Raw genomic sequence first — 11,716 nt, 5'->3', positions numbered from 1 at the left:
TTTATATATACAGATCATTATTTCACACAGACTGACTCTCTGGAGTACTCTTTCCTTTTTTTTTCTTTTTTTTTTTTTTTTTTTTTTTCTTTTTTTTTTTTTTTTTTTGTGAGGGTGGCCCAAGTATTACGATTTGATGGAACGCGTCTATTAAAACTCACAAACTCTACAGACATGAATATATTTCCCGTATCGCGGTTGAATTATTATACTCTTTCCACAGCCTCACAGCACGCATGATACGTTCCTACCCGGCAGCAGCTCCACAATCGGTGCCTTCCTTTGGGAAAGCAGCAGACAAATATATTGAAATAAAGCACTGGCAGGAAATATTGCAGGTCCTGCTGACGGTGCTATAAATGACAACAGGATTTGCGATTCCGCCAACGGACGAAAAAGATCCCGCTCTTTGCAGGAGAGGGGTTTTCCATTTGTTTTCATGTCAGAAAGACAATTTGCATATTGGGATAAAATGAATCGAGTAAGTGGGTGCACAAGCCCAAATAAGGGGGGGCGAGGCGGGTGGGAAGAGGGGGAAAAAACCCACACAAAACAAACAAACAAAAAGCTACAGCGTCTAATCTTTAAAGGAAATTCAATGGCATTTGAATTCCCGCTTCCTATTGCTATTAAGCACGGTATAACCTTAAGTGAGCAAACGAAGGATCAGATTTGTATCTGAAATCCTCACAGATAGTGAAAGTAATTTGTTTATATTTTACATTGCATCGCCTACACCCCGGACTGAAATAGCGTTCGATCCTGAAAACTTACGGTCTTCTCAGTGTATCGAACAATCAAAGAGAATTACCGCCTGCTTCAGAGTTGTGAGCTGAGCCAAACCAAAAAGCGGGGCTCCCTCCTGACTCTGCCTGCCCGAGGGCACACGGAAAGCCCCAGCTCGGACCTGAACGGGCAGACTGGCACAGCTGGCAGGTCACATCTGGCGGGTCACTGTCGGCAGTGTTGCATCCTTTTGCCTGGTGAGTTGGAAGAGCTGCCAGGGGAAACAGATAATTTTCTGACTGTCTTCTTTTTAAGTTGAACTCGTTTCAGGTTTTTCATACCAAAGAATAAGAATATTCTTCCCTCAAATAAAAGTAACAACGGTTCTAAAGAAGAGTGTTTGCCAAAGTGGCAAGTTTGATCGAATGTGAACAGGTAAAAACAGGCTAATAATGTTCAGCCTTTAACAGCTCTGCTCTCGCCCTGTGCAAAATAAAATAACAACAACAACAAAAAAAAAAAAAAAAATCCTAGGCATAGAGAAGAACGGAGTGGATTCGGGATTTTATCTCATTGGTTTTGCTAAGCGAGAGAAGGAAAATGCTCGGGCGACATATTCAGGGGCAAATTGTTTAGAAATTGACCCAAAGACACTGTATACAGATGGACCTGAGCTTCCTATCCTCAGAAGCATTGTGAAGAAACACGAGAACCTGCCCAAAGCATTTCAACGAACAACTAGGCAAACAGTAGTTTGTCAGTACCTTTATTTCTTTTTTTAAAAAATCGCATGACAAACTGGAACCAAGACCAAAATACTGTATCCACTGTACATCTTTCATTAGAAAACAAACATACACCACATTTGTATTCTACCAAACAGAGAGTGTATTTCCTTTAAAATTATATAGTGCGTGCTTTTAAAGTCATGCTTTTTAATATTTATTTTACATTTGTTACTCAAATATTATCTGCTATAAATAATTGCAACTTGATCAAATGGTGCACCTGTTATGCGAACCTCTTCCATTCTGCCAGAGTGGCTTTTTGTTGCCTGTCTGGTTTTTTCTGCCTTTCCAAAAAGCTGTTGGTATTGCTTTATTAGAACAGAGCAAGCACAGGTGAGGTGTTAAATAAAGTGTACAGGTGCCAGAGGCGCTTGCAGACCCGGGTCTGCTGCTGAGCTCCCCGGCTCAGACCGCTGGAACGAGTGATGGGAGAGCGCATAGAAAAAAAATCGTTTCCAAAAGGCACAATTTTCTCGACACAAAGGTACAATAAAAATATATGGCCACTGAAATGCGGGCGCCTATCGGGATGCGGTGCCTGTCCAGCGGGATCCCGCGCCCGCCAGGGTTTCGCCCTCCCGCCCCTGTCCCGACACCGCAGCTGCAGCGCCGGGGGCGAAGCAGTGGAGGAACCCGGGGACGCCCGCGCACCCCTGCCCGCCCCGCCGGCGGCTCTGCCCGCAGCCCGCGCTCCTCCGCGACACGGCCTCCCGTGGGAACGCCCCGCCAGCCCCGAGTGATGGCGAGGGGGGGCTGCAGCGCTCCCTTCACCCCTGCCCCGCCCCGGCCGCCTCCTGCATCACTGCTCGCGGTGCCGGCTGCCGCTCTCCGGATCGCTCTGGTCGTCGGTGAAGCACACGTCCACGTCGCTCTCGTTGTCAGTCTTTTGCTCCTGCTCGGGCTGCGCATAGCCAGAGTCACTCTTGTCCTCGGCCGCCTTGCCTAGGCTCTGCCCCGGGTGCCGGGATTTGACGTGCCGCTCCAGGTCGCGGCGTCGCACCAGCACCTTGCCGCAGTACTCGCAGCGGTAGGGCGTGTTGCCCTCGGCGTGCAGGCGGATGTGTTTGTTGAGATTGCTGGGGTCCCCGAAGGGCCGCAGGCACACCTTGCACTTGAGCGGCTTGTAGCCGGTGTGAGTCCGCATGTGGATTTTCAGCCCGTACTTGCGGGAGTACAGCTTCCCGCAGTACAGGCACAGGTGCCCGGTCTTGGGTTTCCCTCCGGCAGCCCCGGCCGCCCCCGCCGGCAGCGTCTCCAGCCTCCCTCGGCCCTTCTCGGCCGCCAGCTCGGAGAGCTGCTGCGTGTGCATGGCGATCTCCCGGTCGATGCTGGCCAGTGAGCCTAGCTCTGCGGCGTGCAGCCCCGCCGCCGGACCCGCGAAGTACGACACCGACTCAGGGTACTTGAGGAGGCCGCCGAGGTGCAGCTTCAGCGGGTAGTAGGGCGCGGCCCCGTAGAGCAGCTCCCCGTTGTAGACGGTGAGCGGCATCACCGGCAGCCCGCACTCCCCCGCGTACGCCTTCAGCCCCTCGAAGGGCGGCAGCGCGAAGCGCTCCAGGGCCCCGCCGGGCAGCGGCGGATAGCGGGCGGGCGGCAGCCCGGCCGCGGGCAGCCCCCGCTCCACCTGCCGGAAGGCCGAGGCCTCCTCCAGCGGCGACAGCAGCGGGAAGGCGCGCAGCCCGCCGCCGCAAGCCAGCCCCGCCGCCGCTGCCTGCGGGGCGGCCTCACCCGGCAGCGCCCCGCACTTAGGCGGCGCCTCGGTGGCGGCACGTCCCGCCTTCAGTCCCCCCAGCAGTTTGGAGAAGCCGAGAGCGGCGGCGCCCCTCGCCTCTTCCCGCAGCGACCCGGCGGGGCGGAAGGCCGAGCGCGCCCCGGGGCACAGCGCCAGCCCGTTGGCTCCCGCCGGCCCCAGCAGCGACCCCGGCCCGCGGGCCGCCCCCACGCTCATGTCCAGGGCGCGCTCCTGCTCCTCCTTGCCCGCCGCCCGCTTGGGCAGCGCCGGCTTGGCAAGCGGCGGGGAGGCGGCGACGGCCTCTCGCTTGACGGCCTCCCGAGGGCCGCAGCCGGGCGGCGGGTGGCCGCGCAGAGAGGCGGCCGGCAGCTCCTTGGGGGGCAGGCCGAAGGCTGTGGCAGCGGGCCGGCCGTGGTCGTGATGGAGGAAGGGCCGGCCGTGGCTCAGAGCGCAGTGGAAGTGGACGTGGGCCTTGAGGCTGTTGGGGTACTTGAAGGTCCTCCAGCAGTACCAGCAGATGTACCGCTCCTCCCCTGCGGAGGCAAGCGGAGGGACCCGTCAGTTGCTGCCGCGCATCCCCGCGCCTCCCCGCGCATCCCCGCGCTCCCTCCGCCTCGTCCCGCCCCCGCCGTGCTGTGCCGCGGAGCGGTGCGGGCACTGCGCGGTCCGGGCTGAGCTCCCGCGAGCGGGGCGCCGTAGGGCCGGGGGGAGCAGCTGCTGCCGCGAGTCGTCTGTCGGAGGGCCCATCTGTTGGCGTTTGCAGGGGAGGTAGCGTATGTCAGGGAGTCGGCTGCACCGAACAAAGGCCAATCTAATGATCGTGAGCCCCTCATTACGCGGCGAGACAATATCAGATATGTATGGGCCATATGTAATCGTTCCCTTTCAAAGGACAATGCCCTTTGTGCCCCGTCCCATTTCGACTTCTCTCAAGCGGAACAGACCTCGGTGGCCGCGGCTGTGGTGGCTGCCCGACACGGCATAGGCTCAGACTCCGCTTTCCCCCTCCTGGCCTTGCTTGCCAAGAGGATACTCCCAAGGAGGAGCATCTCCCTAGCCCCGACGGTGAAACACCGCCTCTGTGGCCGCCTGTCTGTCTAGGAATGTTTTTTTTCCTTCCTTCCTTCCTTCCTTCCTTCCTTCCTTCCTTCCTTCCTTCCTTCCTTCCTTCCTTCCTTCCTTCCTTCCTTCCTTCCTTCCTTCCTTCCTTCCTTCCTTCCTTCCTTCCTTCCTTCCTTCCTTCCTTCCTTCCTTCCTTCCTTCCTTCCTTCCTTCCTTCCTTCCTTCCTTCCACCACTTTCCCCTTTTCTTCCACTACCCTTTCTCCTTCCTCTCTTCCTTCTCTCCTCTCCTTTCTTTTCTTTTTCTGTCTCTTTGTACCCATCTTCCTCTCTCTCGTTTCTCCCACTCACCACACTACGCTGATAAGCTCCTGATTTTCCTGAATTTCCCTTTCGGCTCTTCCCACCCTGACCGTCCCCAGCTGACCCTCATCCCGCGGTTTAGTGCACCGAAACACCTAAGGTGAGGCCAAGTGCCGCACGGAAATGAGAGCCCGCTCCAGGTCTGGGGGCAGCTCCTCACGTTTCTGGGAATCCCGTGGGGGATGACGGGGGAGAGACCTTTCATCGTGCTCTGGGTCTGTCGCGACACCGGGGGATGGCGGGTCGCCGGGGTGGATGCGATGGCCGTGACCAGCCTCTCGAGACGCTTTTGACAAGGATCAGTCGATGTCCGCTGTGGGTGGAAAACTTCGCTCTCCGCGGGAAACTCGTGCGCGGCCCCGATGCGTGGAGGCACCGCACTCTGCTGCGCGTATCCCGCCGCCCGTGTCCTCGCTAGCCGTGGAAGAGGCGGCCCCGGGAGCTGCAGCACCGTGAAGGCATTGAACGCTGATTTTCCACCCGTCGAGGAGGGAGAGAGACGGGACTGTGTCTGCCCAGGCCCCGGGGGGGCAGCGGCCACGGGAGGAGGAACCACGGTGGCAATCCCACTGCCGTGCATCGGAAAAGGGGTAAAGGAGAGATACGGACGGAAAGGATTACGGACACGGACCGCCACGCTGTCTTCGTTCGCCTCTGCCGGTCTCTTCAGCCGCGCGGCTCGCAATGGTATTCTCGGCAAAAGATGGTCGGGACCGGCTCCCTACCGCCATCGAGCCCGGCCCGGCGCTGTCCCGGTTCAGCTCCAGTTCAACAAGAACGGCTCGAGGGGAAAAAAAAAAAAAAAGAAAAAAAAAAAAAGAAAAGAAAAAAAACCACACACAACCACCACAACACTCTTTCTCACCACGGTGACCCAAACCAAAGGGGTCAAACACAGAAGAATTCCAGGTTTTTGATTTGGTTTATTTTTCTTCGTTTTGAGTTAAAAAAATTATAATAATAAAATTTCTTCCGTTGTCTCTTTTGGTTGGTGCGAGTTTGGGACTTTAGTTTGATTTTTCGGCTTTTTTGGGGGGGGCATACCATCATTTTAAAAGAAGCATGCTGCCGCGCTTTTTCTGAGTCTGTGTTAATCAGTCTGGAAACTGCGGGGCCGAGGACACGGCAGATCCGTAGGGTCACTTTGAAATCAGCCTTGCTTCGAGGGGGCGAGGAAGATGCGGCACGCTGGGAGCCTCTTGCAGACCTGAGCTCCCTGTCGTTTTTCCCCCAGTGGCACTGGTACCCATCCGCAGCAAGGGCTGCTGGAGAGCAGTGGGGCACAGCCTCGCATCGTGTCCTCCTTGCTACCGAAACTTCGCCAGGCTCTTCCAGGCTGTGACCCTCGGCAGATCCATGGCTTCACTGCCCTTCGACGTGGCGGGGACAGAGACGTGACCAAGAGTTGCTTTTCCGGGTGCAGTTTTCGTACAAGGAGGGCTTTGGGCTCTTGCACATGGCCCGAGTCCATGAGATATAATAGCCAGAGCCCGGCTTTCCCGCAGCCATCCCTTCGGGCCAGGCCTTGGTCACCTTGCGGAGAGGCCAGCCGTGACGGGGGGGAGGGGGCAGCCCCAGCCCGGATCGGGCACTCGCTCCCTTCCCGGGACACCGCCAAGCTGAAGGGTCTTGTGCGTGGGGTTTCCTCCTCTCCCGCGGAGCGGGCTCAGCCCGAGGGGAAAGCCCACAGGCAGCTGCGGCCACCGATGCCCCAGGGAGCGTCCGGACCCAGGACCAGTGGGAGGGGGTGGCCCCCCCCGAGAAGCCCGACGAGTGAACCCTGATGAAGTGTTTAATCTCTTTTATTTCCCCTAGCTTTTTTTAATGTGCTGCCACCTTATCATTTGGTTAACACCAGTGTAATTCCAGCTAAGAATAGGTTTGCAGATTGAAACAAGCCGTCCCTGATGGGTGTCTTCCCCTTCCCCACATCTTTGGATATCCTGATCTCAGTGTGATTTGACGCCGACTCCACCTTTTACCTAATCTATTCTAATTTACAGAGACTGCCCAGTACTGCCCAGTTTTGACGTGACTATGTAAATCTACCCTCAAAAGAACCTGGAAAGTGTCTCTGAAGCTCTAAGCACGGAAGGTAATCCCGATGTTTTTAGAAACTACTGAGCCAATTTGCTGTCTCGCAGACCAGCTATAGCGATGTTTCACAGAAACCCCATTTGCCTATCAAAGAATCATTAAATCGGGCCGATGACGGAACAACTCGACGCACGAGGGCCTTTCCATACCCTACCGAGTTAATAGATCACCCTTTAAATGTAAGCAGATGGAGTCTTAGTTTAAAGGGTGCTAGGTTAAACTCATGGCAGCTGTACTGGCATTTATTTTTCTGAGGGCCCAAGTTTGCCTGTCGCAGTTTGAGTCCCCGTCAAAAGTGTCAGTTAAAGAGCGTTTGTTTTGTTTCATTTAATTTGGTTGCTGTGAAATGAGTGCCCGCATCTGTACCTTTCTCGTCGTGCGTCGGCGTGGCCGTGACGGGGATGTCAAACCACTGCGCCAGAGGGTTGGAGTACCAGACAGTGAGCTCCTCTCCCGGCTGGACATCTCGCAGCGCCCGGTAGAAAATCTGGAGAGGGAGGAAAGGAAACTTCTTCAGGAGGCTTGAGAGGGGAGGCAAGTGGTGGAGAGGGGTGCCATGCCAGCCCAGAGCCGCGTGTGGGGTACCTGTCCTCCTGGCAGATCGGCAACAGCCTCCAGTGTCTGCTCTTGGGAGTTTCGGGCAGCTCGGATTAACCCTATCCACTCCAGGGCTGAGCTCCCGGCTTCATCCACTAATTCCCCTCTGACCATCCGCACCTGGAAAACAGGCGACACTCCTGTCATTTCCACGTGAAACGAAACACAAAGAGAGCAAAAAGCTTACCCGTCCCCCTGCCTGCCCTCCCTGCCTGGCCCGTCGGGCTGCTTCCCCACACAAGGCAGGGGGCTGAGCATCGCAGCTGAAAGCAGCTGCGAGAGCATCTCCTTTTGCCGCCCGTTCAGCGCGTCCATCCTCACCCACCTTTGGGTAGGACATTCCCCGGCTCGCAGGTGCCTTGGGAGAGATGCGGCTCGGGGGAACGCACCTTGTCCAGTCTCAGCTGTTATATTTCGCTAAACGCTATAATAAATGCCCAGGTACTTTTTTTTTTTTTTTTAATTTAAGAATTTGTCCAATCTCTGAGTCCGTGCAAAACCATTGCGACATGCAGGACTTGTCGGGAGATGGGGAGGGGGGAAGGGGAGAAGATTCTGCTTAGCTACAAGGTCCCTGTAGCCCCATACTTCATAATCTGCTTGCCCATACAAAGAGAAAATGAAGTGCCCATTCCCTGAATGACCGTGCAATAAAAGTCATCGGAACAAAGCAGTCTAAAGCGAGAAGCCAAGGGAGCCAGATGAGAAATAAATTTGAGTGGGCTGGCAGAGCGTTTAAAAACAATTAAACTGCATTAAAAATCAGAGCGGAACGCGTGAGCCGCGGCTGCCCGGGGGGCGAAAGGAGGGGTCTCATCCGCAGCCCCTTGAAGAGCCTGATGGACGGGGCGAGAGCCTTCACCGCCTCCTCCTCGCACCTTCGCTCGGACACGGAGTGACCCCGCAGCCGGCTGGCTGGTGGCCGTCATCCCTGCCGCTCCGGCTGTGCGGGCTGTCTGCAGCTCCGGGGGGAGGTCCCCCCGAGGCTTTGGGGGGCGGTCGAGCTGCCCTGGGCTGCCCCGACACCTGCGACCTGCACCCCGACACCTGCGACTTGCAACCCGACGCCGTCTCCGAGGCAGCCCCGGTCCTCTCGCCCCACATTCCCTTCAGGCCCAAGCCAAAGGACTAGCGGCCGGGAAGAGGGATTGGGGGCACGAACCCGAGCCAAACGCAGAAATAAATCGGTGCATCTGCCTCTGCCCTGCTCCTTCCCGGGGCAAAACCCAGGGGCTGTGACAGCCTCACGCCTCCGCCTAACTGGGGCTCCAGGAACGGGGAGCCGGCCAAAGCACGTCCTGGCTCTACCAGAGAAAGGGGCAATGCCCCAGTGAGCGGAACCCCGGCTGGCGGGGGCTGGGTGGCGAGCCCAGGGCCCTCCGGCACCGGGCACGGGGCTCAGGCGACGCTCCCAGCACGTCTGTCCAAGGCGGGGGGCGTCCGCTCCTCCGGGAGAACCCCCGTGTCCTCAGGCTTCTCCCCGGAGGCCGGCCGGGCTGGGGGCCCCGGCGCTGCGGATAAGGGAGAGAGGGCACGGGCGGGCAGGCTTTCCTGGCAAAACCACCGGGAGACATCTCAGGACGTTCGGGAAATGCTTCCCTTTGCTTTTCTGGCTCTCTCTAAGAAGGGAGGATCGAAGAGAGACGGGGGAAGAGCAGCCTCTTCTCCCAAAGCAGGCTTCCCCCGAGTCAACGAATAATCAAGGTCCAGCGGTGCAGAAGAGACCGTAGGAAAATACCTTTTTTTTGGGTCCTGGCTCCTTGCGGTCTGACAGGTACTTGCCCAGTTTGAAGGTGCCCGGCACCGGACCCAGGCGCAGCCCAGCCGGGATGCAGGTCTCCGCGCTGACGCTGATGGCCGGAGCCCTGCTGGTTTGCATCGCTGCCGCTGGGTGTGAGCGCTCGGGAACCCCAACTACTTAAGGGGGCCGGAGTGACAGCGGCAGGCGGCGGGAGGATGAGCACAGGCGTATCTCCGCCCGCAGAGTGACGCGGCGCTGTGGGGACGCCGGCTTTTCAACGGGAGCAGGAGGGGTACCCCTTGGCAGGGGGATGCTCTGGGGCGCAGAGTTTGGTGAGAGAGTTTGGCTCCTCGAGCAGCTGCGGAGTCCCATCCAAGAGGGTCACATGGAGCCTTTCCCTAACCCTCCTGCATAATCAGGCGGAGTGAATGGCTGGCAGACAATGGGCCAGGCGACCTTCCCATTCCTAAAAATCCAATTTGTCAAGGGCAAAGAAAAGGCGCTGGTGAATCAAAGGTCTGGAGGGACCATTAATCCTCAGCATGGGGTATTGTCCCCGAGACAGTTACGATATTTTAAGTGACAAATCCACTGTATAATTTCTCCATAAATTTTACTTCCTTTTATTGTTCCTCGACAAACCAGTTTTGGAAAATAAGTGACTATTTTAAGTCTACTTGGCTGAGCCTTTTGAGGTTTAATATACTTCAAAGATTTTTAATTCTCTTCCCTTGGCTTTATTGTAAAGGAGATTAAACAAAGAGATGGGGAAGGTTTTGAGGACTTGTTAACTTCTATTGATTCCCGGCGTGTGCCATACAGAAATTGGGCAGGTACTTGATGGGAAAACACCAGAAAATACCTACACTTTTTTTTTAAGAACGACCATATTACCATTTCAGTGGTTTGGTTTCAGGCCAGTAATCTGTTTCAGAAGAGCTTTGATCCTTAAGGAGGATGAAATGCACAAAATATGAGCCACCGTAGTCCCTGTAAAATACAAACCGCTGTACCTGCGAGTGATGGGGAAGCTGTGTCTGTAGTTTGTGCGATTAAGAAATAGAGACAGCAGGAAATAGAGACATACAGCCACTAGGAAACAGGCAGGCACGGCCAGCAGATAATACAGATATCTAGCAAACAGTGTGCATCTGGATTCCTCCTTCAATACATCCACAAGTTCCTCGCCTACACGCAAAATCTCTTGCACGGAAACCGCTTTAGAAGGTGGAACCTGCAAAAAACAACTGTAAATAAAGCCAAAACGAAGATAATTGAACAGAGTGTGCGCCTATATCCCTCCTCTTCTCATAAATATTTTAATTAAGATACAACAAAGTGCTAGGATTAAGTCATCTTATAATTCAGGCTGGATAAATGCCCCAGGAATTTTCCAGGAGCTGAAAAAGAAAGGTGTGCAACTTGTTTTCTTAAATGCGTGCAACAGTTCAGATGTGCTTGTCAGACCAAGAAGGACACTAACAAATTCAATTTTCCACTTTCGCTTTTATACCCCTGTCTAATTTCTGCTGGCGGGTTTTCTCTGCTTCCATGCCTCATAACACTCCAAAAAGGTTTCTAAACTCTTCTCCTTTGGAGAAGTTGCAAAGTTGCAGATGAGATTTTATCCACTGACAAAATTTTATTTCAGTAACAATCACAGATATAGAGCTTTTATTTCTTTCTCTTTTTTCCCCGTGGCGTTTTTGTAATAGTCAGCCCTAATAAATTTCAAAAGGAAAGCCAAAAAGCCACGCTTAGAGGTACATCTGCCGACAGACTCCAGGTAACTGAGCGGGCTCTTCTCAAGTAACCCGCTTTCTGCAAGATAAACCTTGGCAGGTCGCTTTCGATGAGATTGTGTGTGGGAGCTTTGCTCTGGATTTGTTTGCCGCCGTCACGAGTGGCACCATGAGAGCGAAGGCCGGGGACGCGCACGGGGAACGAGAGCGATTTTGAACGGGCGCCTCTCACCAGTCGGCGGGCTCAAAAATCTCCTTTCCCCTCTCCCTGCCCTTCACGGCTCCGGAAAGCCCCGAAAGCCCAGCCTGGCAAGTCACCTCCGCTGCTGCGATGCTGTTTGCCCTCGCCGGCCGCCGCTCGCTGCGGGCCCGCAGCCGCAAGGCGCTGCCAGCCCGCCCGGTGCCGCCCGGCCGCCTTCCCGGGGCACCGGCGGGACGAGCCTGGAGTGTCCGCGCCTCTGCGGGAGCGGCGGGAGCGCGGGGCTCCCCCGGACCGGCGGCACCGGGGAGGGACGGGGACAAGGTCGGGACGGGGGCTGCCACCGCCCGCTGCGGGGGCTGCTGGCCGGCACTGAGCCCGCGCAGGCTGTGGATGTGTTTGCAGTAATGGTCCGTATTGGTGCGCAAGCGAGATAAATGCCGCGCCTGCCCCACCCCGCGCCTTCCCCCTGCGGCATCAGTGACCATCGACCGCATCTCTCCGGGGACTGTCCCGGGAGCAGGAGTGGGCTCGTTCTCACTCCGGCAGGACTGGGAAGAGGAGGGGGGAGAGGATGTGGGGAACTGAAGATGACCCCTTTGATCAGCGGCATGAATGGGGAAAAAAGGATAAACAAGAAGTTGAAAGCAATAAATTTAAGCCATGAACA

At 56.0% G+C, this 11,716-nt stretch overlaps 1 protein-coding gene across 1 annotated transcript; it reads right to left on the bottom strand.

Annotated features, from left to right (window-relative positions):
* Window positions 1-2,036: 2,036 nt before the first annotated feature.
* PRDM13 (PR/SET domain 13) lies at window positions 2,037-9,243 on the bottom strand. The gene is made up of 4 exons (XM_063391846.1): window positions 9,103-9,243; window positions 7,353-7,484; window positions 7,134-7,254; window positions 2,037-3,779 (listed from the first exon to the last, which is right to left on the bottom strand). The coding sequence occupies exons 1-4, from the start codon at window positions 9,241-9,243 to the stop codon at window positions 2,314-2,316; spliced, it is 1,860 nt and encodes a 619-aa protein (XP_063247916.1). The 3' UTR covers window positions 2,037-2,313.
* Window positions 9,244-11,716: the final 2,473 nt, after the last annotated feature.

Source organism: Prinia subflava, chromosome 2 (genome assembly GCF_021018805.1).
Source record: "Prinia subflava isolate CZ2003 ecotype Zambia chromosome 2, Cam_Psub_1.2, whole genome shotgun sequence".
In the NCBI taxonomy this organism is placed as follows: Eukaryota; Metazoa; Chordata; class Aves; order Passeriformes; family Cisticolidae; genus Prinia; species Prinia subflava.
This window is presented reverse-complemented; position numbering and strand designations above follow the sequence as displayed.

Excerpts from the sequence above, each read along its gene's own strand:
- PRDM13 (XM_063391846.1), bottom strand. The coding sequence starts at position 9,243 with ATGCAAACCAGCAGGGCTCCGGCCATCAGCGTCAGCGCGGAGACCTGC. Across the intron at positions 7,485-9,102 it reads AGCCAGGACCCAAAAAAAAG|GTGCGGATGGTCAGAGGGGA; the intron begins GTATTTTCCTAC and ends CCTGTTTTCCAG. Across the intron at positions 7,255-7,352 it reads CCGATCTGCCAGGAGGACAG|ATTTTCTACCGGGCGCTGCG; the intron begins GTACCCCACACG and ends CTCCCTCTCCAG.